General features: G+C 43.8%; 3 protein-coding genes across 6 annotated transcripts; 2 read left to right on the forward strand and 1 right to left on the reverse strand.

Moving 5' to 3' along the window:
* The first annotated feature begins 1,355 nt into the window (after window positions 1-1,355).
* Window positions 1,356-10,034, forward strand: LOC110505657 (cell division cycle 5-like protein). Of its 3 annotated transcripts, none has more exons than XR_016492013.1 (19): window positions 1,356-1,779; window positions 2,152-2,255; window positions 2,396-2,557; window positions 2,650-2,777; window positions 3,420-3,519; window positions 4,170-4,296; window positions 4,376-4,467; window positions 4,603-4,747; window positions 4,875-5,069; window positions 5,213-5,361; window positions 5,896-6,064; window positions 6,168-6,332; window positions 6,424-6,504; window positions 6,645-6,745; window positions 6,825-6,929; window positions 8,453-8,650; window positions 8,757-8,819; window positions 8,953-9,102; window positions 9,192-10,034. XR_016492013.1 is itself a non-coding variant. In XM_021585027.3 (19 exons), the coding sequence occupies exons 1-19, from the start codon at window positions 1,735-1,737 to the stop codon at window positions 9,297-9,299; spliced, it is 2,421 nt and encodes an 806-aa protein (XP_021440702.1). In that variant the 5' UTR covers window positions 1,356-1,734; the 3' UTR covers window positions 9,300-10,034. The 3 variants fall into 3 exon arrangements, 2 of the variants coding, with proteins under 2 accessions (XP_021440702.1, XP_021440705.1); XM_021585027.3 differs by having other exon boundaries at window positions 6,611-6,745; XM_021585030.3 differs by having other exon boundaries at window positions 1,587-1,779; window positions 2,152-2,286; window positions 6,611-6,745.
* Window positions 10,035-10,493: 459 nt separating this feature from the next.
* On the reverse strand, window positions 10,494-21,571 carry supt3h (SPT3 homolog, SAGA and STAGA complex component). Of its 2 annotated transcripts, none has more exons than XM_036962412.2 (12): window positions 21,457-21,571; window positions 20,534-20,628; window positions 19,918-20,002; window positions 19,707-19,793; window positions 19,421-19,514; window positions 16,212-16,348; window positions 16,016-16,091; window positions 15,832-15,944; window positions 11,458-11,562; window positions 11,176-11,301; window positions 11,007-11,099; window positions 10,494-10,877 (listed from the first exon to the last, which is right to left on the reverse strand). In XM_036962412.2, the coding sequence occupies exons 2-12, from the start codon at window positions 20,623-20,625 to the stop codon at window positions 10,836-10,838; spliced, it is 1,050 nt and encodes a 349-aa protein (XP_036818307.2). In that variant the 5' UTR covers window positions 20,626-20,628; window positions 21,457-21,571; the 3' UTR covers window positions 10,494-10,835. The 2 variants fall into 2 exon arrangements, with proteins under 2 accessions (XP_036818307.2, XP_090077050.1); XM_090220924.1 differs by having other exon boundaries at window positions 20,534-21,267; window positions 21,457-21,552.
* A 396-nt stretch (window positions 21,572-21,967) lies between these two features.
* On the forward strand, window positions 21,968-25,434 carry LOC110504213 (runt-related transcription factor 3-like). Its single transcript, XM_090219319.1, has 5 exons — window positions 21,968-22,198; window positions 22,366-22,522; window positions 22,602-22,706; window positions 22,871-22,978; window positions 25,076-25,434. Exons 1-5 carry the CDS (start codon window positions 21,968-21,970, stop codon window positions 25,432-25,434), a joined length of 960 nt encoding a protein of 319 aa, XP_090075445.1.
* Window positions 25,435-25,487: the final 53 nt, after the last annotated feature.

Raw genomic sequence — 25,487 nt, forward strand, 5'->3', positions numbered from 1 at the left:
CTGCAATACCTTGACTTTGTTGTCCTTAAGCCATTTTGCCACAACTTTGGAAGTATGCTTGGGGTCAATGTCCATTTGGAAGACCCATTTGCAACCAAGCTTTAACTTCCTGACTGATGTCTTCAATATATCCACATTCCTTTCCTCCCTCATGATGCAATCAATTTTGTGAAGTGCACCAGTCCCTCCTGCAGCAAAGCAACCCCACAACATGATGCTGCCACCCCCGTGCTTCACGGTTGGAATGGTGTTCATCAGCTTGCAAACGCCTCCCCCTTTTTCCTCCAAACATAACGATGGTCATTATGGCCAAACAGTTCTATTTGTTTCATCAGACCAGAGGATATTAATCCAAAAAGTACAATCTTTGTCCCCATGTGCAGTTGCAAACTGTAGTCTGGGTATTTCAATACGCGTTTGGAGCAGTGGCTTCTTCCTTGCTGAGCGGTCTTTCAGGTTATGTCGATATAGGACTTGTTTTACTGTGGATATAGATACTTTTGCACCTGTTTCCTCCAGCATCTTCACAAGGTCCTTTGCTGTTGTTCTGGGATTGTGTTGCACTTTTCGCACCATAGTACTTTCATCTAGGAGACAGAACGCGCCTCTTTCCTGAGCGGTATGACGGCTGCGTGGTCCCGGTCCCATGGTGTTTATACTTGTGTACTATTATTTGTACAAATTAACATGATACCTTCAGGCATTTGGAAATTGCTCCCAAGGATGAACCAGACTTGTGGAGGTCTACAATTATTTTCTGAGGTCTTTGCTGATTTCTTTTGATTTTCCCATGATGTCAAGCAAAGAGGCACTGAGTTTGGCCTTGAAGTTAAGCCTTGAAACACATCCTCAGGTACACCTCCAATTGACTCAAATTATGTCAATTTGCCTATCAGATGCTTCTATTGCCATGACATAATTTTCTGGAATTTTCCAAGCTGTTCAAAGGCACAGTCAACCTAGTCTATGTAAACTTCTGACCCACTGGAATTGTGATACAGTGAAATAACTGTAAACAATTGTTGGAAAAATTACTTGTCATGCACAAAGTAGATGTACTAACCGACTTGCCAAAACTATAGTTTGTTAACAAGAAATGTGTGCAGTGGTTGAAAAACAAGTTTTCATGACTCCAACCTAAGTGTGTGTAAACTTCCGACTTCAACTGTTTTGTAGTCTTTACCTTCTTGCCTTTGTGCTGTTGTCTGTGCCAAATAATGTTTGTACCATGTTTTGTGCTGCCACCATGTTATTGTGCTACCATGTTATTGTCATGTGGTGTTGCTACTATGCTGTGTTGTCATGTGTTGCTGCCATGCAATGTTGTTGTCTTAGGTTTCTCTTTATGTTGTGTTGTGGTGTCTCTTGTCATGATGTGTTTTGTCCTGTATTTAAATTTTTAACCCCAGCCCCCGTCCCCTTTTTGGTAGGTCGTCAGTGTAAATAAGAATTTGTTCTTAATTGGCTTGCCTGACCTGCTTTTTTAATAATTACTAATTTGTTTGCATGTGAAACGACGGGCTATGGTCTATCTTGGTTAAGTTATAAAAATCTTTGACTATACTTTGCGCACTTCCGGTGGCCGCCATATTGATTTTTTTTGTGGATGTTGATAACACACGTTCTTAAATCGTTGTTCAATTTTATGTCCAACTTTTCGTATTATTGTTCTATTGTGGTATCTGGTTATTTATTTATAGTTACTACCTGAAGGGTAGCAACACAACAGCCAAGATGCCGCGTATCATGATCAAGGGGGGTGTATGGCGAAACACCGAGGTAAATTGGCGTAGCTAACGCTAATAACTTACGTCTGCTGCTAACTAGCTTCCAACTAATATACAACATTTTTAGTTAACTAAGTCAACTCCAGGTTAATGAACTACCATGTAAATGTATTCACTGAATTAGCTACTCGACACTGCATCACTTTAGCTAACATCATGCTGGTTAGTTAGCTAACCACATTAACGTTAGTCGTAATAGCTCACTAGCTGAACTTCAATGCAACGTTAGCTAGTTGACATTAATGTTAACTAGTAATATCTACTAGTTAACGCCGTCTTTAAATTATAGTTGTCTGCAGTTGAAACTGAATCAGTGAACAATTAATTAATCAATAAAATATTACATCCTCCCTCTTTCTCCCAGGATGAAATACTGAAAGCAGCGGTGATGAAATATGGGAAGAACCAGTGGTCTCGTATTGCCTCCCTGCTGCACCGCAAGTCTGCCAAACAGTGCAAGGCCCGCTGGTGTGTGTGTGTGTGTGTCACGTTAAACCCGGTGTGTGTGGCATGCATGATAAGCTGAGCCTCAAAGGAGACTGAGTGGTTTTTGTGAGTGTGTGTGGATACAGTTCTGTTTGTATCTAATGTGCTGTTTTTGTGTGTAGGTATGAGTGGCTGGATCCCAGCATTAAGAAAACCGAGTGGTCCAGAGAAGAAGAGGAGAAGCTGCTCCATCTGGCCAAGCTTATGCCCACCCAGTGGAGGACCATTGCTCCTATCATAGGACGCACCGCTGCCCAGTGTCTGGAGCACTACGAGTTTCTACTGTAAGACCCACGCAAAAACAATTTCTCTCTGTGTTCAGAGAAGACCTCTTGGCATCCATGTTCTTATGCATTTTCTTGGTGTGTGTGTATAGAGACAAAGCAGCCCAGAGGGACAATGAGGAGGATACAGCTGATGATCCCAGGAAACTGAAGCCTGGAGAGATCGACCCCAACCCTGAAACCAAGCCCGCTAGGCCTGACCCTGTGGACATGGACGAAGGTTTATTTATTTATTATTTAACCAGATAGGCTAGTTGAGAACAAGTTCTCATTTGCAACTGCGACCTGGCCAAGATAAAGCAAAGCAGTTCGACACATACAACAACAGAGTTACACAAGGGACAAACAAACATACAATCAATGATACAGTAGAAAAATGATATACAGCATGTGCAAATGAGGTAGGATAAGAGAGGTAAGGCAATAAATAGGTCATGGTGGCAAAGTAATTACAATATAGCAATTAATCACTGGAATGGTAGGATGTGCAGAAGATGAATGTGCAAGTTGGGATACTGGGGTGCAAAGGAGCAAGATAAATAAATACAGTATTGGGATGAGGTAGATTAGATGGGCTATTTACAGATGAGCTATGTACAGGTGCAGTGATCTGTGAGCTGCTCTGACAGCTGGTGCTTAAAGCTAGTGAGGGAGGTAGGTAGGAGTCTCCAGCTTCAGAGATTTGTGCAGTTCGTTCCAGTCATTGGCAGCAGAGAACTGGAAGGAGAGGCGGCCAAAGGAACAATTGGTGCAATGCTTCTTCGGCTTGTTGCTGTTCAGTCAACTGTCATGGTTTATTAAAATTAAATAAATAAGACCAAACCAGCTATTCCTGACTCTGTCTGTTTGTGTGTGTGTATAGATGAGCTGGAGATGCTGTCTGAGGCCAGAGCTCGTCTGGCCAACACTCAGGGGAAGAAAGCCAAGAGGAAGGCCAGAGAGAAACAGCTGGAGGAGGCCAGGTATATACACAGGCACACCTTTTACACACCAGCACGAATTTGTGTTTCAAATAAGAGCTGTGTCATGTAAATACCACAAATGCAGGATTTGTGAACTGCATAACGTTCAGCATAAATTTCAGACCAGACATTTCTGAGTTTGCTCTCATAATGAGGGTACTCGATTAAGCTGGCCTGGTGCCTAGTGGGTGTAGTTTGCACCGGGTGAAAAGTGATTGCATTCATTTTGGAACTGGGCTGCCTCTAGGCGTGAGCCACTCGCCCAGTTCTGGCTGACGGCAGCGTTGTCTCAAAACAAAAGTGATGTAGGTTAAGCACGTGGAGTAATGAGTAGGATTCTGTTTTCACATGCAAAAGTGATTTATTTTGATAAAACTATTTTGTCTTCCCAATGAGAACTAGTTTGAAAATTAAAATGTTTATTTGATGGAATAGAGATATGTTTCTATTCTGCCTTGTTGACAACAGGACCGAGTGGCGCAGATTACTGTTCAATTTGAGCAGGGCGTGTGTCCATCACCGGTTTTGCACGTTCATAGCCCGTTGCAACCCGGTCCATCTTAATCGAATCCCCTCAATGCCTACCACCAAATCAAGAAAACGTTCAACCCTGACAAACATACACGCCCTCTCTTTCTCCTCACTCCCAGACGACTGGCTGCTCTACAGAAGCGCAGGGAGTTGAGGGCAGCAGGCATCGACGCTCAGAAGAAGAGGAAGAAGAAGAGAGGAGTGGACTACAATGCTGAGATTCCCTTTGAGAAGAAACCTTCTCAGGTAACACATTACACACACATACATCGTGTGTGTGACGTGTGTATTATTGGGGCTAAGTGTTAATATATTATGATTCTAGGGTTTCTATGACACCAGCATGGAGCTCTATGAAGGTCTGGAACCAAACTTCAAACGCCTGAGACAACAACACCTGGACGGAGAGCTACGCAAGTCAGTCACACACACACACCCATCTTGTCGAATGCCACTAGTATGATCTGATTGGGCCATTTATAGATGGGATAATTTGACAGTTTGAATGTGAGGAGGAGAGAGCTGTGTGTGCCTGACTTTGTGTGTCCTCAGTGAGAAGGAGGAGAGGGAGAGGAAGAGGGATAGACAGAAGATCAAGAAGAAGAAGGAAAGTGATCTTCCGTCAGCCATCCTCCAGACCAGCGGAGTAGCAGAGTTCACCAAGAAACGCAGCAAACTGGTGCTGCCTGCACCACAGGTAACAACGCTATGACTGTGTGTGTGTGTGTGTGCGCGCATCTCTGATGCATAGCTACGGGAAGTAGTGAAGTTTTGTCAGGCCAGGGAAGTTTGACTGTGTGTCTGATGTTGTCTGGCGTGTGTAGATCTCTGATGCGGAGCTGGAGGAGGTGGTTAAGCTGGGTCAGGCCAGTGAAGTGGCTCGTCAGACCGCTGAGGAATCTGGGATCACTAACTCCGCCTCCTCAGCCCTACTGTCAGAATACAGCCTTTCCAACAGCGCCATGACAACTGGGCTACGCACCCCCAAGACCCCTGCCGCGCAGGACAAGATACTACAGGTACACCCAGTCACTCTCCCTTTTTCTCTGTCTCAGGGTATATGAGGAAAGCTGTCCACGGTACATATTATCATACAATGTAAATTATAACATAAAATGAATGCCAATACAATACCTCTGACAACATCTCTCTCTCTCTCCAGGAGGCCCAGAACCTGATGGCTCTAACTAACGTAGACACTCCTCTGAAAGGAGGTCTGAACACTCCTCTCCACCAGAGTGACTTCTCAGGAGTCACACCCCAAAGACAGGCAGTACAGACACCAAATACTGTACTGACCACACCTTTCAGGTACACACACACGCCATTCACACACACGCCAGCCGCATACCACCTTGCATCCCACTGGTGGCTTGCCTCTGAAGCTAAGCAGGGTTGGTCCTGGTCTGTCCCTGGATGTTGGAGGGCCAGTAGGAGGCACTCTTTCCTCTGGTCTAAAAAAAATATCTCAATGCTCCAGGGCAGTGATATGGGACATTGCCTTGTGTAGGGTGCTGTCTTTTGGATGGGACGTTAAACTCGTGTCCTGACTCCCTGTGGTCACTAAAGATTCCATGGCACTTATCACAAGAGTCGGGTTGTTAACCCTGGTGTCTTGGCTAAATTCCCAATCTAGCCCTCATATCTTCATGGCCACCTAATCATCCCCAGACTCCAATTGGTTCATTCATCCCCCCTTCTCTCCCCTGTAACTATTCCCCAGGTCGTTGCTGGAAATGAGAATGTGTTCACTCAATTTGCCTAGTACAATAAATAAACATGCAAGCCATTCTCCCACACACCTAATTCTGTACTGACTAGTGACACACACTATTGCTGTTGTAGAACCCCGGGTCCAGGGTCTGAGGGCGGTATGACCCCCCAGGGAGCGTTAACCCCTAAAGGACCGGGTACTGTGACCCCCGGAGTAACCCCTGGGCGCACCCCTCTACGAGACAAACTCAACATCAATAGTGAGGAACAACTAGCAGACCCTGCCTACGCTAGACATCTGGTAACACAAACTACTATTGAAATGGCTACTGTTTCGAATTTGTTTTTGTGTGTATAACTTTATTTTGTGTGTGTGTAACTTTATTTTGTGTGTATGTGCGTAGCAACGAGAGTCGAGGGAGCAGCTGAAGCTGGGTCTGATGTCGCTGCCGATCCCCAAGAACGACTTTGAGATCGTTCTACCAGAAAACGCAGAGACTGAACTGGAGGAAATGGAGACTGAGACCGGATACATGGAGGACGCCTCAGAGATAGAGCTACGCAATCAGGTAACACTCAGTCACACAGACCCACATGCATACAACTCATATAAAGCTCTACTCTTGACTATCCCCTTTTGTAACCGTGTGTGTGTTTCAGGCTGCCCGGGATGCAGAGCAGGAGAAAGAGCTGAAGCTGAGACACACTGCTGTACAGAGGATTCTACCCAGACCATCAGAGGTAAGCACACACAGTGTGACTCTCTCACACACAAGAGTTCAAGTGCTGCATCACCTCCCCTTCCCGGCTACAGCATTAGTGACAAAACTAATGAAAAATTGTGTAGGTGAATGAGTCTATCCTGCGTCCGTTGGGAACAGATCCTCTGTCAGAACTGCAGCAGGCTGAGGAGATTATCAAGAAGGAGATGATCACTATGCTGCACTTTGACTGTCTACACCACCCACCAGCCAACCAACAGGTAGGTGTATACACATACATAAACACACACAGGGCTGCGTTTGGAGCAGAACTAAAGTGCTTTGTTTATCCAACCACAGCGCAGCAAACAACGAGGGCCTGCCTCCACCTCCAACAACGCAGAACACATCGCCCACCTGGACAGACACCCCTACAAGCCAATCAGCAATGAGGAGCTGGCACATGTAAAACACACACACACACCCCTACTAGCCATTGTTTCCCAAGATTTAATGTAGATCAGTGTTTCCCAACCTGTTTCCCCTGCAATGTCATGGTCTCCATCTGCTGTGTTTTAGTATGCCTCAATCCTAAAATGAATAGGAAAACTGTCTAAAAAATAGGAAAGCTGGACACTGTCTAGATGGAGTGTTAGGGATGGGTACGGTTAATCGAATATCCGAACGGACGTTAGTATTGGCTTACTTTTTTAGGCCTTTTTAAAACAATGAAAAAGCTTTGTCTAAATTACATTTTAAATTATCCTTGTGATATTGTTACCTACAAGGATATACCATGACATTTGACATTCTTAATATAATGAAACCACTAACTTATGAATGTATACTGAACAAAAATATAAACGCAACATGCAACAATTTCAAAGATTTTACTGAGTTACAGTTCATATAAGGAAATCAGTCAATTGAAATAAAGACATTTGGCCCCGACTCTGGATTTCACATGACTGGGAATACAGATATGCATCTGTTAGTCACAGATACCTTAAGGGGAAAAAAGGTAGGGGTGTGACTCAGAAAACCGGTCAGTATCTGGTGTGCACCAAATTTGAGAGAAATAAAGCTTTTTGTGCATATGGAACATTTCTGGGATGTTTAATTTCAGCTCATGAAACATTGGACCACCACTTGACATGTTGTTTTTATATTTTTGTTATCAATGTAGTTTTTATAATGGTGCATTGAGTTACAGCTGCCCATTTGGCCCTCCAGTCTGCCCAGACATCAGTATGCTGTTTTTCCCACTTCAAATGGCAATTACAGGCGTCAACATAATGGAGTTTCTACAAATCAGATTTGATTAGTCACATGCGCTGAATACAACAGTTGTAGACCTTACAGTGAAATGCTTACTTACGAGTCCCTAACAATGCAGTTTAAAAAAATACAGATAAGAAATAAAAGTAACAAGTAATTAAAGAGCAGCAGTAAAATAACAAACTATATACATGGGGTTACCGGTACAGAGTCGATGTGCGAGAGCACCGGTTAGTTGAGGTAATATGTACATGTAGGTAGAGTTACAAGACCTGAGATCAATGCAAAATACTCACCAGAAAACATTGTTGGATCAGAATCAGTTCTAAAATCATAACTTTCTTTCACTGTTGCTGTTTGCCAAAACTATACAGAGAAAACCAGTCTGCATTTTACCTCTGCTATGTGCATTTTTGGTCATTTTGATTGGTCAAGAGAGTAAAAATGAATAGGATTTCCACTATGGTCCATGCTATCTGGGATCCTAGAGACAGTCCCTACCCCATTGAAGTTGAAATTTAAAATGGTAAGGGTTATGGTTGGGTTTAGGGTAGGGACATCCCAAGGTCCTCGGATTGCATTGACCTTTCAACTATCCAGATACACGTTTAAAAATAAAAAATCCCTACAGAGTAGAGTAACTTTGTCCACGCAATGTGGACATTTGTGTGAGATGTGTAAATAATAGTGTGTGTGACTTCTCCCCTCAGGCCAGTGAGTTGCTGAGCCAGGAGATGGAGGTGGTGAGGGCAGGTATGGGTCACGGGGACCTGTCCATGGAGGCCTACAGCCAGGTGTGGGAGGAGTGTTACGGCCAGGTGCTGTACCTCTCCGCCCAGAGCCGCTACACCAGGGCCAACCTGGCCTCCAAGAAGGACCGCATAGACTCCCTGGAGAAGAAATTAGAGGTGAGACCACATACACACGCTATCATGTCCCTTTTTACACTAGAAGCTGCTGGGCCGTAGGTAACTCATGATGTATACCACATGTTTATGATGTGTGTATTCCTAGATCAACCGAGGCCACATGACGTGTGAGGCCCGTCGCGCTGCTCGTCTGGAGCGTCGTCTCAAGGTGACTAAACACTTACCTATACTCTTTCTGTATGTCTCTCAAACTGTTTCTAGACGGTACCATTGCTGTGCTGTAGGCCTACTGAAGCAGCATGGTGAACTGTGGGAGCAGTGATATGTCTGTATGTGTGTAGGTGTTACTAGGAGGGTACCAGTCCCGTGCTGTAGGTCTACTGAAGCAGCATGGTGAACTGTGGGAGCAGGTTGAGCAGGCAGCTACGGAGCTCCACACCTTCACTGAGCTGAAGAAACAAGAAGACACAGCGATACCCCGCAGACAAGAGGTACACATACTTTCACACACCCTGCCATATCACACAAACAGCTGACAAAAACTGCAGCCTGTGTTTATTGGACTTCATTTTCTCTTTAGGCTCTAAGGGAGGACGTGGAGAGACAGCAGGAGAGAGAAAAGGAGCTTCAGCAGAGATATGGAGACTTGCTGCTGGAGAAAGAAGCTCTGCTGTCTGCTAAATACTAACACACCCCTACTAGAAACCCCATATATGCTTTCTATACACACACACACACACACATAAATCACTAACACATATTATAAAAACATGTTAAGCAAATGCACACATACTGGAGAAAGTGTCTGCTCAAACACAGGATCATAGCAACCCTCGTCTTGCCCTCTAATTGTGTGTTGATAGGTAAACATATTTACAAGTGAATGATCTATTGGAGCTCTGCCTCTTCATGTCATATTGATGTCATGGTCCAGTGCTTAGAGCATGCCTAGTGTTGGTCTTTCCTCTGGTGAATCAGTGTCTTTTCAAATTATCAATACAAATCTGATTTCTCCCTAAGACCTGTTTGCTATATGTGGTGTTTGTCTGCCCCTAGGATTTTCTACCTGCAGCAAACCTAGTGGATAATGCTGGAAATACCAGGAAAAGCAAAGTGCCTCTCAAAGCATGGCCTATGAAATGTATAGAGGAACTTGTTCTTAGCAGTGTTGTCAGGGCTATTGGATGATAATCTGTTTTCCTACAGTTCACATAAGTGTTGGAAGATGCCCTATTGACGGAAAGCTAGCTTTCCATCCAATTGCTGAGATTTTCATGCAAATATTCTGGAATCAGCACATTTTTCCCACCAGTGGTGTTTCCTCCAAATGGACTTGTTGCAGATTTTTTTTAAATAGTGCTTGATGACACAATGTACTTTTTTATTTATGTTTTCATGTACAGAATAAAAATCTAAATTTAAATGTTTCCATTGCATTTAACTCTACTGATAGTTTTGTCAAACTGTTGCATTAAATACCAAATGTACCTACTCTGGTCTTGACACGTGCTCTAGCCAACATGAGATTGTTGTGGATAAGAGCGAGAATATTTTAATTTGTGAAACGGCAGTCAAGCATCGATCACGTCACCAGAATAAGACCCTCAATATTTATTGGAATGGAGCATCAAGATCACTGCACGGTTTTCCAAGTCGTAGTGGGAGGACCACACACCATGTTCACATGACTTCGATATGGTTTTAATATTATTTGCCACCATATCTCGCATAATTCATTGTACTGAGAAAAAGATCCCACCATGTCGAACGAACAAATTGTAGGCATTTATGAAAGACCTTATTTCCATCACGGCTGTCATGAAGATTATTTTTATTCAGTATGGCATAAAACTGGATGGAAATGTGGTTAGTGTTGAATAACTGAGTCAGTCTAATCAAATAGCTTTATTAAAGACTACTTTTTATATAAACCAAGGATGCATAATCAATGTGAGTGAATGTGGACAAAAAAAATGAACCGGACACTAAGGCTGCGTTTACAAAGGCAGCCCAATTGATTTTTTTTCACTAATTGGTCTTCTAACCAACCAGATCTGGAAAAAAGATCTGAATTGGGCTGCCTGTGTAAACACAGAGTAAGTGATACATCATGACATGAAGATGTCTGGACTTTAACAGAAATATATAACTTCCTGTCTTTATGGTAAGAATCTCAAATCATAAAAAAACATTTATCTTCTGTCGAACCATTTCTCTTCTGCCTTTAGCAGGCCAGGAACGCCATCCCATTCCCCCTATTAGCACTCTGGAAGAGGAGAGAGGGACTGTGTTTGTTATATTGATTACTTCCAACCAGTTGTTTTGTGAGAGGACAGTACTACAGTGCATATAGGAAGTTAGGGAGGGAAGAGGAATGAAAGGGAGATGAGTGTACCGTGTGTCTGTAACTGTAGCGTCTGATGGCCTCTCTGATGTGGCAGGGCTGAATGGCTCCACTGGGAGGCTCCACACCACTCACTGCTGAACTCTGAAACAAACACACCTTAACACATGGTATACACACACACAAGCTGTGCAACACAAAAAAAACTATCTTAACAGACCTTCTTGCGTTTCCTTTGCCTGGTTTTACTGTCCAATCCCAAGCCTCCATTCGAGGGCTTAGAGGAGTGGGATGAGCCAGGAGTGGAGGGGGGCGTGGTCTCTGGAGATTCTGGATCTCTCTTTACCTGAGAGAGAGAGGTGGGGAAGAGAGAGAGAAGTGGGGAAGGGAGAGAGGGGGAAGGGAGAGAACACGTTTTAAATGAGCGGCCAGTAGGAATAGCAAGTTAGCTAGCTGCTACTCCTGTTAGCTGGCTAACAGAGGGGTGTGTGTTTTAACTTACCTCTGTATTGCTGTGGTAGTGTATGAAGCTGGCAGACACAACATGGCTGAAGGGATCTGTCTTTGGAGTCATATCCTGTTTCACTAACAGAGACAGATCTACCAGCTAGAGAGAGAAAGAGGGAGTGAATATTGTAATCCAAACAGAGCAATGATACACGTAAAAAAATACTACAGTTTACTATAGAACACTATAGTACCTACTATAGAATTATGCAGTAAACTGTAGTATACTGTAGAATCCCATACTCCACACTGTAGTATCTCTCGATCATTTAGTACTTACTATAGAATGTTCTAGTATACTGTACTATACTACACATTGTAGTATCCCTCGCTTGTTTAGTGGTTACTTTAATATGTTGTATTATACTGTAGAATACTTTACTACACACTGTAGTATCAAATACAATTTTATTTGTCACATGCACTGAATACAACAATTCTAGACCTTACCGTGAAATGCTTACTTACTCTGCATTGTTGGTTAAGAGCTTGTAAAAAAATATTTACTAAATAAACTAAAGTAACACAATAACAAGGCTATATACAAAAAATAAACTAAACTAAAGTAACACAATAACAAGGCTATATACACAAAATAAACTAAACTAAAGTAACACAATAACAAGGCTATATACAAAAACTAAACTAAAGTAACACAATAACAAGGCTATATACAAAAAATAAAATAAACTAAAGTAAAAAAAACAAAAAACAACGAGGCAATATACAAGGGGTACAGAGTCAATGTGCGGGGGTACAGGTTAGTCGAGGTAATATGTACATGTAGGTAGAGATAAAGTGACTATGCATAGATAATAAACAGAGACTAGCAGCAGCGTACAAATGAGGGTCAATGCAAATAGTCCAAATAGGATTTTGATGAACTGTTCAAGAGTCTTATGGCTTGGGGGTAGAAGCTGTTACGGAGCCTTTTGGACCTAGACTTAGTGCTCCAGTACTGCTTGCCATGCGGTAGCAGTGAGAACAGTCTATGACTTGGATGGCTGGAGTCTTGACAATTTTTAGGGGCTTTCTCTGACACCTTCGATCGTGTCGTGCTTACTATATAATTTTGTAGTATACTGTGTAGAATAATATACATCACACTGTAGTATCCCTCGATCAAGTAGTGCTGACTAGATTTTTTTAATCAATTGGACTTCTAGCTAGGTTTACGGGTAGCTGTTAGCTTTGTCAACTTTGTTTTTATTTTAACGTGCTGTCCTTGGGGACCTCATGGCAGGGATTTCCTCTGAGGTTCCCCCTCGATCGTGTAGTGCTTACTAAACTCAGGAAGAAAAAAAAAGAAACGTCCGTTTTTCAGGACCCTGTCTTTCAAAGATAATTCGTAAAAATCCAAATAACTTCACAGATCTTCATTGTAAAGGGTTTAAACACTGTTTCCCATGCTTGTTTAATGAACCATAAACAATTAATGAACATGCACCTGTGGAACGGTCATTAAGACACTAACAGCTTACAGACGGTAGGCAATTAAGGCCACAGTTATGAAAACTTAGAGGACACTAAAGAGGCCTTTGTACTGACTCTGAAAAACACCAAAAGAAAGATTCACAGGGTCCCTGCTCATCTGCGTGAATATGCCTTAGGCATGCTGCAAGGAGGCATGAGGTACTGCAGATGTGGCCAGAGCAATAAATTGCAATGTCCGTACTGTGAGATGCCTAAGACAGCGCTACAGGGGGACAGGACGGACAGCTGATCGTCCTTGCAGTGGCAGACCACGTGTAACAACACCTGCACAGGAACATCACGAACATCACACCTGCGGGACACGTACAGGATGGCAACAACAATTGCCCGAGCTACACCAGAAACGCACAATCCCTCCATCAGTGCTCAGACTGTCCACAATAGGCTGAGAGCGGCTGGACTGAGGGCTTTTAGGCCTGTTGTAAGGCAGGTCCTCACCAGACATCACCGGCAACAACGTTGCCTATGGGCACAAACCCACCGTCGCTGGACCAGACAGGACTGGCAAAAACTCCTCTTCACTGACGAGTCACGGTTTTGTCTCACCAGGGGTGATGGTCAGATTTGCGTGTATCGTCGAAGGGAATGAGTGTTACACCGAGGCCTGTAACTCTGGAGCGGGATCGATTTGGAGGTAGATGGTCCGTCATGGTCTGGGGCTATATATCACAGCATCATCGGACTGAGCTTGTAGTCATTGCAGGCAATCTCAATGCTGTGCGTTACAGAGAAGACATTCTCCTCCCTCATGTGGTACCCTTCCTGCAGGCTCATCCTGACGTGACCCTCCAGCATGACAATGCAAGACAGGAATGTCAGTGTTTGTTCTGCCATGGCCAGGCTAGGGCTAGGGCCATTCCCCCCAGAAATGTCTGGGAACTTGCAGGTGCCTTGGTGGAAGAGTAGGGTAACATCTCACAGCAAGAACTTGCAAATCTGGTGCAGTCCATGAGGAGGAGACGCACTGCAGTACTTAATGCAGCTGGTGGCCACACCAAAAACGGACTGTTACTTTTGATTTTGACCCCCCCTTTGTTCAGGGACACATTATTCAATTTCTGTTAGTCACATGTCTGTGGAACATGTTCAGTTTATGTCTCAGTTGTTGAATCTTATGTTCATACAAATATTCACACATGTTAAATTTGCTGAAAATAAACACAGTTGACAGTGTAAGGACGTTTCTTTTTTTGCTGAGATTATATAAATGTGTAGTATAGTGTAGAATACTATACTCCAAACTGTAGTATCCCTTGATTGATTGATTTTATTTGTTTTATTATGTCTAAAAACATAATTCCACTTTGACATTATGAGATATTGTGTGTAGGCCAGTGACACAACTAAGTGTGGAAAACGTCAAGCGGTGTGAATACTTTCTGAAGGCACTGTGGGACTCCAGAAAGTCACAGATTCTAAAGGGAAAGCCAGTCACGTCGTGGACATTGACGCCTTCCTCCTGGACAAGCTAACCTATTTCGCCTGCTTTGAGGAAAACACAGAGCCGCAGAGGCGGGCCATCCGCCTCCAACAAGGAGTGTGAGCTATCCGCCTCCAACAAAGAGTGTGAGCTATCCGCCTCCAACAAAGAGTGTGAGCTATCCGCCTCCAACAAAGAGTGTGAGCTATCCGCCTCCAACAAAGAGTGTGAGCTATCCGCCTCCAACAAAGAGTGTGAGCTATCCGCCTCCAACAAAGAGTGTGAGCTATCCGCCTCCAACAAAGAGTGTGAGCTATCCGCCTCCAACAAAGAGTGTGAGCTATCCGCCTCCAACAAAGAGTGTGAGCTATCCGCCTCCAACAAAGAGTGTGAGCTATCCGCCTCCAACAAAGAGTGTGAGCTATCCGCCTCCAACAAAGAGTTCTCGTTAAACCTCGCAAGGCTGCCGCCCCAGACGGCATCCCAAACTGCGGCCTTCGGGCATGTGCAGACCAGCTGGCTGGAGTGTTTCCGGACATATTCAATCTCTCCCTATCCCAGTCTGTTGTCCCCACTTGCTGTGGACCAGTAACCTTTGATTTGATTTGTCCACAAAAATATTACAGTGAATACTAGTATGCAGCAGTAAAGTCAGCAATAACACAAGTAAATACTACAGTACACTAGTCATGTCCGCACAAACACTCGTGAATACTATAGTATTCTAAAGTTATGTCTGCAACAACACTACAGTGAATCATATAGTGTTCTACAATCATGTCTGCAAAAACACTACAGTGAATACTTTAGTATACTACAGTTATGTCCGCAAAAGACACAATACAGTGAATACTATAGTATACTACAGTAATTTACACAAAAACCCTACAGTGAATATTATAGTATACTACAGTCATGTCTGCAAAAACACTACAGTGAATAAATACTACAGTAAAATCGGGGTGAATACTATAGTATACTACAGTTGTCTGCAAAAGAAACACTACAGTTAATACTACAGTAAAGTCTGCAAAAACACTACAGGTGAATACTATGGTATACTACAGTCATGTCCACAAAATAAACACTACAGTGAAAATGATAGTATATATTACAGTCGTGTCTGTAAAAGAAATGACACTAAATTCTACAGTATACTACATTCATGTCTGCAAAAACACGACATTAAATACTATAGTATACTAGAGAAACACTACAGCGAATACTACATCCTTAAAAAACACTACAGTGAATACTACAGCCTTAAAAACACTACAGCGAATACTACATCCTTAAAAAAACACTACAGCGAATACTACATCCTTAAAAAACACTACAGTGAATACTACAGCCTTAAAAACACTACAATGAATACTACAGTAAAGTCTGCAGTATTTTCATTTATTGTGGGAGACTTAGTTCTTTAACGAGCAGTGGTCTGGTAGACACACATACCTGAGCGGTGGTCTCATAAGCCAGATAGGACAGGATCTCCATGGCAACAGTGTTGGGCTTCACCTCCAGACTGCTGCAGTCCAGCCAGTCTCGGAACTTAGATGCCTTCTTAGCTACACACACACACACAATCTATCAGAGACTGAGTTAAGGGTTAAATGTTGGGAGAAGAAATGTTACTCACCAAAGCTGAGCTGCCGACTCTCACAGAACTCACTGTACTGAGCACTGTCCATCCCCCTGGTCTGTCTTTCCAACCTCTACAGAGAGGAGAGGTAATGAGAGAGTGTGGAGAGAGGAGTTAATACTCACCGAGGGGAGCTGCTACCCAGATACCACTTTAACACACTGTGTATGTGTGTCTGTTTGTGTGTTCTGACCTCCAGTCGTTCCAGTTTGACGTCATCTACTTCCTGGTTGTCAGACAGGGACAGGAACTCTCCCGTCTGGTCCACCCAGGACAAGAAGTCTCCTGCTAGCCGCTGGCGCTTGTTACTCCCGGCAACAACCCACCTATCTATCAGTGTGTGAGTGAGAGATAGATAGAGAGGGGACAATGTTAGCCCTCTAAGCTAAAGTCTAGGAGTACTGGAAGCTAACAAGTCTTCAGGCAGGGTTAAAAGCATGGTTAAAGTTATCCATCACTGGGACAGATTTCCATTAAATGGATTCTGAAGAGGTCATTTTTTGTGTGTTCTACAAAATATGTTCTCAAATATGACATTTTCTCTGTTAAGCTGTGTGCACTGAACTGACATGCACGATTGTTGATGACACGCTGATATTCAGATGAAGGAAATGACATAGTCTATAATGTGCACCACAGCAGTGTTCAACTCAGAGTGGTGTAGCCAGCCTACTGTAGCTGCTGGCAAAATAATTCAAAGCCTATACTTTATCAGTCAGGATGGAACTTTTCAGTGCTACTATTTTTGCTATTTAATGTTGTTTTTAAAACAAAATCAGACAACCCCATAGAAGAATAGTTTACATAGTTGGCTTATTGTTGTGTTCTTTGCCAGAAAAATATTAATCTCGAGGCACATTCAAGGAAACGTAACATTATTCTGACAAGCAGTCAATGCACAACCATTCTTAATGCAATCGCGGGAAAATATTTTTTAAAGCAGTTTGGCCTTAAAAAAAAAACAACTAAAAAAAATGATATGGGATCCGAGTTCTACATTGCTACCACGTTAATTTCTCTACTCCTTCAATTGTGCGTGGCATTCTTTTACAAATGCAGCTTCAAGCTTGGTTTTAGGCACAGCTGCACAACAGAGCTCTTAAAGGGGCAATGTCATCTTAAAAGAGCAAACAGAAACAAACAAAAAAATATGATTTTTCGAGTAAATAAAAACGAATAATTATTTATATACAGTGCCTTGCAAAAGTATTCGGCCCCCTTGAACTTTGCGACCTTTTGCCACATTTCAGGCTTCAAACATAAAGATATAAAACTGTATTTTTTGTGAAGAATCAACAACAAGTGGGACACAATCATGAAGTGGAACGACATTTATTGGATGTTTCAAACTTTTTTAACAAATCAAAAACTGAAAAATTGGGCGTGCAAAATTATTCAGCCCCTTTACTTTCAGTGCAGCAAACTCTCTCCAGAAGTTCAGTGAGGATCTCTGAATGATCCAATGTTGACCTAAATGACTAATGATGATAAATACAATCCACCTGTGTGTAATCACGTCTCCGTATAAATGCACCTGCACTGTGATAGTCTCAGAGGTCCGTTAAAAGCGCAGAGAGCATCATGAAGAACAAGGAACACACCAGGCAGGTCCGAGATACTGTTGTGAAGAAGTTCAAAGCCGGATTTGGATACAAAAATATTTCCCAAGCTTTAAACATCCCAAGGAGCACTGTGCAAGCGATAATATTGAAATGGAAGGAGTATCAGACCACTGCAAATCTACCAAGACCTGGCCGTCCCTCTAAACTTTCAGCTCATACAAGGAGAAGACTGATCAGAGATGCAGCCAAGAGGCCCATGATCACTCTGGATGAACTGCAGAGATCTACAGCTGAGGTGGGAGACTCTGTCCAATAGGACAACAATCAGTCGTATATTGCACAAATCTGGCCTTTATGGAAGAGTGGCAAGAAGAAAGCCATTTCTTAAAGATATCCATAAAAAGTGTCGTTTAAAGTTTGCCACAAGCCACCTGGGAGACACAAACATGTGGAAGAAGGTGCTCTGGTCAGATGAAACCAAAATTGAACTTTTTGGCAACAATGCAAAACGTTATGTTTGGCGTAAAAGCAACACAGCTGAACACACCATCCCCACTGTCAAACATGGTGGTGGCAGCATCATGGTTTGGGCTTGCTTTTCTTCAGCAGGGACAGGGAAGATGGTTAAAATTGATGGGAAGATGGATGGAGCCAAATACCGGACCATTCTGGAAGAAAACCTGATGGAGTCTGCAAAAGACCTGAGACTGGGATGGAGATTTGTCTTCCAACAAGACAATGATCCAAAACATAAAGCAAAATCTACAATGGAATGGTTCAAAAATAAACATATCCAGGTGTTAGAATGGCCAAGTCAAAGTCCAGACCTGAATCCAATCAAGAATCTGTGGAAAGAACTGAAAACTGCTGTTCACAAATGCTCTCCATCCAACCTCACTGAGCTCCAGCTGTTTTGCAAGGAGGAATGGGAAAAAATGTCAGTCTCTCGATGTGCAAAACTGATAGAGACATACCCCAAGCGGCTTACAGCTGTAATCGCAGCAAAAGGTGGCGCTACAAAGTATTAACTTAAGGGGGCTGAATAATTTTACACGCCCAATTTTTCAGTTTTTGATTTGTTAAAAAAGTTAGAATTATCCAATAAATGTCGTTCCACTTCATGATTGTGTCCCACTTGTTGTTGATTCTTCACAAAAAAATACAGTTTTATATCTTTATGTTTGAAGCCTGAAATGTGGCAAAAGGTCGCAAAGTTCAAGGGGGCCGAATACTTTCGCAAGGCACTGTATTTATAATAAAATAATAATAATTAATAATAGCAATCAGGATGTTGTGTCCAATGGGGTAAATGCAGATGGACCAACCCCATGCTTCAGCCTATGTACATTTTATAGCAACTATGCTTCATCAGTTGGGCTACAGGTGATAATGCGTATTGCTAATAGCACATATGATAATATAGGCCATGCATAGGCTATATGCCTGGTCCAATATAATTTTAACAACATTTTTACCAATATGTTTTTGGGCCCACTTCTGGAGGTGGAAATTCTATTTTAGATGGTGTCAGCATCGTTTTATTTTCATTAATTTGAAAGTAGAATGTCCTTTTAAAAAGTCACCAGAACTGAGTTTCTCAGTCCTTTTACATAACATTTTTCCAGGGAGGTCCCCAGACCTCCTAAGCAAAGGGAACTGAAATTGGTCAAACGTGCAGTTTAATACATATACAACATGATCCTCTTTCCTTAACAGTATGGTGGTCACAACCTTTTTACATGAAAGGGGAGGATAACTTGGCCCCAGACAATAGATCTGAGATCGACTTAAGTTTCAGTCATGGGACTTTTTTTTGCTTTACATGTACTGTGTCAAGTACCTGACTCCAGTGGTTCCTCATCTTCAATGGTTTTCAGCACTTTAGACTTGTAGTCTCTGAACTGTAGATACCTTAACAACCTCCTCACCTTCTTCTGTAGGGAGAGAGAGAGAAGATGAAGAGAAAAATGAGAGAGAAAAAATGACATAGTTTAAAATAATACTACAAGCCTCCGGTTTTCTAGTTAACGCCAGTCAGCTGAAATCAGTACTTCACAGGTATTGCAGGCAGAAAATAGTGTGAGTGTATGGTGTGTCTGTGTATGGTGTATGTAGCTGGTGTGTACCTTGTCTCTCCTCATGAGGAACAGGATGTCCTCAGCTGAGATGACCCTTGACCCTCTAAGGACCGCCCCCTCACACGCCTGCTGTAGCTTCGGACACGGACACGGACACACACACAAGAGAGGAGTGATATGAGTTACTGTTTCATAGTTGAAAAGGTTTGTCAGTATCAGAGAGAGAACAGGGACTAAAATGTGTGTGTGTGTGTATTACCAGGTTGATGAGTTGGGTGTGTACAATGTCCTCTACCAGAGCAGCAGTCTCATGTAGGGGTCTGCGAGCATCTCCCAGAGCAAACCTAGAACACACACACACACAAACATGAGACGGGTTAGAAACACACACACACACAGGATGCAGGCTCTGTTCTAGTAGGTGAGGTTGAGGGATGTGGTGTATCTCTATGCAAAGGTTGGGTTGAACACCTGAGTGTCTGTGAGTGTGTGACGGCAGTGATGTCATAGTCAGATTAATGTGGTTCGTCGAATGAGGGTGGAGCAAGGGAGTATGGCGACCACGCTGTGGTCCGAACGCCATCACACACACCGCTCCAGGACCACAGAACCACAACGCAGACCGTCTTAGCGTAGCAGACCAGGACCCGACCACACAACGACCCTTCGACACTACGGTCAACCTACTGCTGAAACTAGCTGGTTACTCTGTGATACACTGTTGCCATGGCATCCAACAGCCTTTTCAGCCCGAGTCAACACAACCTCTACTGGGGTAAGTGGATCTATATGTCTACCTGTGTGTGTGTGTGTGTGTGTGTGTGTGTGTGTGTGTGTGTGTTTTTGGGACAATCTGACTCAGTGTGTGTAGTTACATCATGCTCTGTATTTCGGGGATGAAGCTGGTCCGTGTGGGTGGGCGGTCCCTCGCTGAGCTGGAAGAGCCTGCCATGGGACTGCTGCTCATCACCTACACACACACCCCAGGGTCGTGTTCAGGAAGACAACATTACAACACCTTATGATAGAAATATAGGCTACTGTGTAGAACAGATATAATCGTTATTACAGTCATTGCATATCAACATGTCAACTCTATAAAATACATTTATATCGGCACATACGGTTTATCAACTGAAGTTGTTGGGTGTGTTGACTCAGTCGTAATATTTCAAGTCAGTTTCTCTATGAACTAGTTGCCTAAACACACATCACAGTTACACAAACATGTTTTTGGTAGCACCGAAAAACAGCTATACACAAACACACTGTCTACACACACACACACACACACACACACACACACACACACACACACACACACACACACACACACACACACACACACACACACACACACACACACACACACACACACACACACACACAGTGGTCTGCGGTAAACAAAAGAACAGGATGGAGTCACTCAACCAGAATTGAGCTCAGGCAAATCAGCTGTTGCTAATGTCACAATATGGATTTGACTGTTTTTGTTCGCTGCTTGGCTTAACTCTTAACCACTGCCTTCCTCTCCCTCCCTACCTCCCCTCTCTCAGTGTTTGCATGAACGAATCCTGTAGGACAGTCGTTCCTGTATTCAAACCTGTGGCTGTAGACAGACAGAGAGAGAGGATGTATAGCGCACGCACGCACACACGCTCCCATTCTCCAGCTAGTAAACAGGTCTGTCACTTTCCCCCCATAACCCAGCCAGAACCAGTCAAATTGAAGTTACAGGCAAATAGTAAAGTGGGCTAGTCGAATGTCTTTAGAAGGTGTTAGAATAATGCAATCTTACCGTGATTCAACGATTTAGTACAATATTATTTGTCCCTCGTCATTGGTTTCTTTACAAACCACTGCTGCACTTGGATAAGCTGTTTTGTCGCACAGTGAAAGACGTCAGCAATGTTGATCTTGTCACGGGCTCATTGTGCCACCTGGTGGATAGCAGCTGACATAAAATAGTTTGGCCGGTTTTATGGAGGTTGTGCGAAGTCCTGCCTGACGTGTGTGTGTGTGTGTGTGTGTGTGTGTGTGTGTGAGAGAGAGAGAGAGAGAGAGAGACTGTGTGTGTGTGTGCTGTTTAACCCTTCTTTTTACTTATTTTTTTTACAGTACTTAAATATGTATACAATACAGTACTGTATGAATGACAATAACTAAAGTTACACGCTCTATATGCTCCCAACAATGTTATTGAAACATAGATGGGTCAGAACTGTTTTTTAGCAGATTTTACTTGTTCTATGGCCTCTGTGGCTTCAGAAGGCTTTTTGCTTGTTGGCTAATGAAGATCGAGTCTCATCATGTTACTTATTCCCCCAGATCCCCAGATCACTAGCCGTAGGTTCAGTCCACCGCTCCTTGGTAAGACCAGAGATGGGACAGTGGGAGTGACAGCTCAGCATGAGGAGAGTGGCCCCCAGAGTACAGAGGACATTCCTGCTGAGTTCAGGCCCACCGACAGCCCCAACTTTCTGGTGTCAAGCCTCCCTGCACACTGGCGTTGCAACAAGACTCTGCCACGTGCCTTCACGGTAACACACACAAAGTCTGGATTCTGAGTCTTCATCACTTGCCAGTGTTTACAGTACACAGTGTACACATGGGAGAGGTACTGAAAGGTTTAGTGGGGGGACCATTGAACATCTTTTCTCTCCCTATTTAATTTGTCCTCCATCCCCCCTTCGACCTCCCTCTCCAGGTGGTTGCCCTGGGTGATGTAAGTGATGGTGTTCTAGTCACGTTGATGGCAGGGAATGATGAGAACTGTTCAGCTGAGCTACGGAACGCCACCACGCTGATGACATCACACACAGCACGCTTCAATGACCTCCGCTTTGTAGGACGCAGTGGGAGAGGTGTGTTTGTGTGTGTTTGTGTACAACAGAGTATGTGTGTGTGTGTGTGTGTTTAACATGTCTCTCTCTCTCTCTCTAGGTAAAAGCTTTAATCTGACCATAACCGTGTTCACCAGTCCTCCCCAGGTGGCCACGTACCACAGAGCCATCAAAGTCACTGTAGACGGACCTAGAGAGCCACGCCGTGAGTACAAACACACACGCACGCACGCACACACACACACACACACACACACACACACACACACACACACACACACACACACACACACACACAGACTCAGGTTTTTGAACAGGGACACTGATTGAAGAGGGCTATAACTACTTGTGTATGCTGCTCTCTGATAGGTCACAGGCAGAAGCTAGAGGTGGGTCCAAAAACAGGGCTTTTCAGGGTTGCCATGCCGATGCAGAGTCTCCGCCCCCTCAACAACATCACCAACCCTCCAACAAGAGGTGAAAACAGAGCAGTTAAACGCTTTCTGTGTATACTGAAGGGCCAAAGTTGACTGATATTTTCATGAGATACTAATAATTGTATGAAACACTCATTGCTCTTTTACTCCTTCCCTCCATCACTTTCCCTCTCTCTCTCCCTTCCTTCCCTGTCTCTCCCCTTCCTTCCCTGTCTCTCCAAATTCCATCCCTGTCTCTCTCACTTCCATCCCTGTCTCTCTCATTTCCTTCCCTGTCTCTCTCACTGCCTTCCCTGTCTCTCTCATTTCCTTCCCTGTCTCTCTCACTTCCATCCCTGTCTCTCTCACTTCCATCCCTGTCTCTCTCACTTCCATCCCTGTCTATCTCACATCCTTCCCTGTCTCTCTCACTTCCATCCCTGTCTATCTCACTTCCTTCCCTGTCTCTTTCACTTCCTTCCCTGTCTCTCTCACTGCCTTCCCTATCTCTGTCATTTCCTTCTCTGTCTCTCTCACTTCCATCCCTGTCTCTCTCACTTCCATCCCTGTCTCCCTCACTTCCTTCCCTGTCTCTCTCACTTCCACCCCTGTCTCTCTCACTTCCTTCCCTGTCTCTCTCACTTCCATCCCTGTTTCTCTCACTTCCTTCCCTGTCTCTCTCACTTCCTTCCCTGTCTCTCTCCCTCATTCTTCCTCTATCCCCTGCTCCTTTCATTATCTCTCCCTCCAGCCTTCCCTCTCTCAGACTCTAGGCCCCTTTCCTCACCCCCCTGGACCAATGATCAATCTTACCCCTTCTCATCCTCAAGAACCACTGGCCTCTCAGGTAGGCATACAGTGGGGCAAAAAAGTATTTAGTCAGCCACCAATTGTTCAAGTTCTCCCACTTAAAAAGATGAGAGAGGCCTGTAATTTTCATCATAGGTACACTTCAACTATGACAGACAAAATTAGAAAAAAAATCCAGAAAATCACATTGTAGGATTTTTTATGAAATTATTTACAAATTATGGTGGAAAATAAGTATTTGGTCACCTACAAACAAGCAAGATTTCTGGCTCTCACAGACCTGTAACTTCTTCTTTAAGAGGCTCCTCTGTCCTCCACTCGTTATCTGTATTAATGGCACCTGTTTGAACTTGTTATCAGTATAAAAGACACCTATCCACAACCTTAAACAGTCACATTCCAAACTCCACTATGGCCAAGACCAAAGAGCTGTCAAAGGACACCAGAAACAAAATTGTAGACCTGCACCAGGCTGGGAAGACTGAATCTGCAATAGGTAAGCAGCTTGGTTTGAAGAAATCAACTGTGGGAGCAATTATTAGGAAATGGAAGACATACAAGACCACTGATAATCTCCCTCGACCAGGGGCTCCACGCAAGATCTCACCCCGTGGGGTCAAAATTATCACAAGAACGGTGAGCAAAAATCCCAGAACCACACGGGGGGACCTAGTGAATGACCTGCAGAGAGCTGGGACCAAAGTAACAAAGCCTACCATCAGCAAGGGCATTAAAGATGAAACGTGGCTGGGTCTTTCAGTATGACAATGATCCCAAACACACCGCCCGGGCAACGAATGGGTTTGGCTTCGTAAGAAGCATTTCAAGGTCCCGGAGTGGCCTAGCCAGTCTCCAGATCTCAACCCCATAGAAAATCTTTGGAGGGAGTTGAAAGTCCGTGTTGCCCAGCAACAGCCCCAAAACATCACTGCTCTAGAGGAGATCTGCATGGAGGAATGGGTCAAAATACCAGCAACAGTGTGTGAAAACTTTGTGAAGACTTACAGAAAACGTTTGACCTCTGCCATTGCCAACAAAGGGTATATAACAAAGTATTGAGATAAACTTTTGTTATTGACCAAATACTTATTTTCCACCATAATTTGCAAATAAATTCATTAAAAATCCTACAATGTGATATTCTGGATTTTTTTTCTCATTTTGTCTGTCAAATGTTGAAGTGTACCTATGATGAAAATTACAGGCCTCTCTCATCTTTTTAAGTGGGAGAACTTGCACAATTGGTGGCTGACTAAATACTTTTTTGCCCCACTGTACATGCATGCACACGCGCACACACAGTAACACAGTGATGTGCCCTCTGACCCTGTGTGCGTCTGTTTTCCAGGTGTGTGTGAGCTGGCTGCTGGGTTTGATCGCCCGTTTCCCCCCCTCTCTTCATTCTCGTCCACTCCCAGAATGCACTTCTCGTCCTTCCCTTACTCCGTCACCCCCCCTCCACCCCCGTACCTCCCCCCACCTTTCCCCACACTCACCCCCCATTCCCACAGTGGACTCTTCCAGCCCAGCAGCAGCCCCATCCTCTACTATGGAGCCTCTGCTGGGACCAACCACTACATCTCACTGCCAGAGGGGGACAGGACAAACCACTTTACCTCTGGGCCGGGAGGAGACCAGGCCCCCACTGCCGCGCTGGCCAATCAAACAGAGGGTAGGGGGGAGGAGCCTGTGTGGAGGCCATATTGACTCGGACAGGATGGTGCAATCAATCAATCAAGAATCAATCAATCAAGAATCAA

Source organism: Oncorhynchus mykiss, chromosome 25 (assembly GCF_057628025.1).
Source record: "Oncorhynchus mykiss isolate SJ-2025 chromosome 25, ASM5762802v1, whole genome shotgun sequence".
Classification (NCBI taxonomy): Eukaryota; Metazoa; Chordata; class Actinopteri; order Salmoniformes; family Salmonidae; genus Oncorhynchus; species Oncorhynchus mykiss.

What these genes read in the sequence shown, in the direction of transcription:
- supt3h (XM_036962412.2), bottom strand. Translation starts at nt 20,625, where the DNA reads ATGAGCAGCAGTCCCATGGCAGGCTCTTCCAGCTCAGCGAGGGACCGC. An exon ending in CTTATGAGACCACCGCTCAG is followed by an intron (nt 11,563 to 15,831) that starts GTATGTGTGTCT and finishes TTCTCTCTCTAG; the next exon opens with CTGGTAGATCTGTCTCTGTT. An exon ending in GGCAAAGGAAACGCAAGAAG is followed by an intron (nt 11,100 to 11,175) that starts GTCTGTTAAGAT and finishes TGTTTGTTTCAG; the next exon opens with AGTTCAGCAGTGAGTGGTGT.
- LOC110504213 (XM_090219319.1), top strand. Translation starts at nt 21,968, where the DNA reads ATGTTACTTATTCCCCCAGATCCCCAGATCACTAGCCGTAGGTTCAGT. An exon ending in TGTAGGACGCAGTGGGAGAG is followed by an intron (nt 22,523 to 22,601) that starts GTGTGTTTGTGT and finishes CTCTCTCTCTAG; the next exon opens with GTAAAAGCTTTAATCTGACC. An exon ending in CACCAACCCTCCAACAAGAG is followed by an intron (nt 22,979 to 25,075) that starts GTGAAAACAGAG and finishes TCTGTTTTCCAG; the next exon opens with GTGTGTGTGAGCTGGCTGCT.
- LOC110505657 (XM_021585027.3), top strand. Translation starts at nt 1,735, where the DNA reads ATGCCGCGTATCATGATCAAGGGGGGTGTATGGCGAAACACCGAG. An exon ending in CTGGACGGAGAGCTACGCAA is followed by an intron (nt 4,468 to 4,602) that starts GTCAGTCACACA and finishes GTGTGTCCTCAG; the next exon opens with TGAGAAGGAGGAGAGGGAGA. An exon ending in AGATAGAGCTACGCAATCAG is followed by an intron (nt 6,333 to 6,423) that starts GTAACACTCAGT and finishes TGTGTGTTTCAG; the next exon opens with GCTGCCCGGGATGCAGAGCA.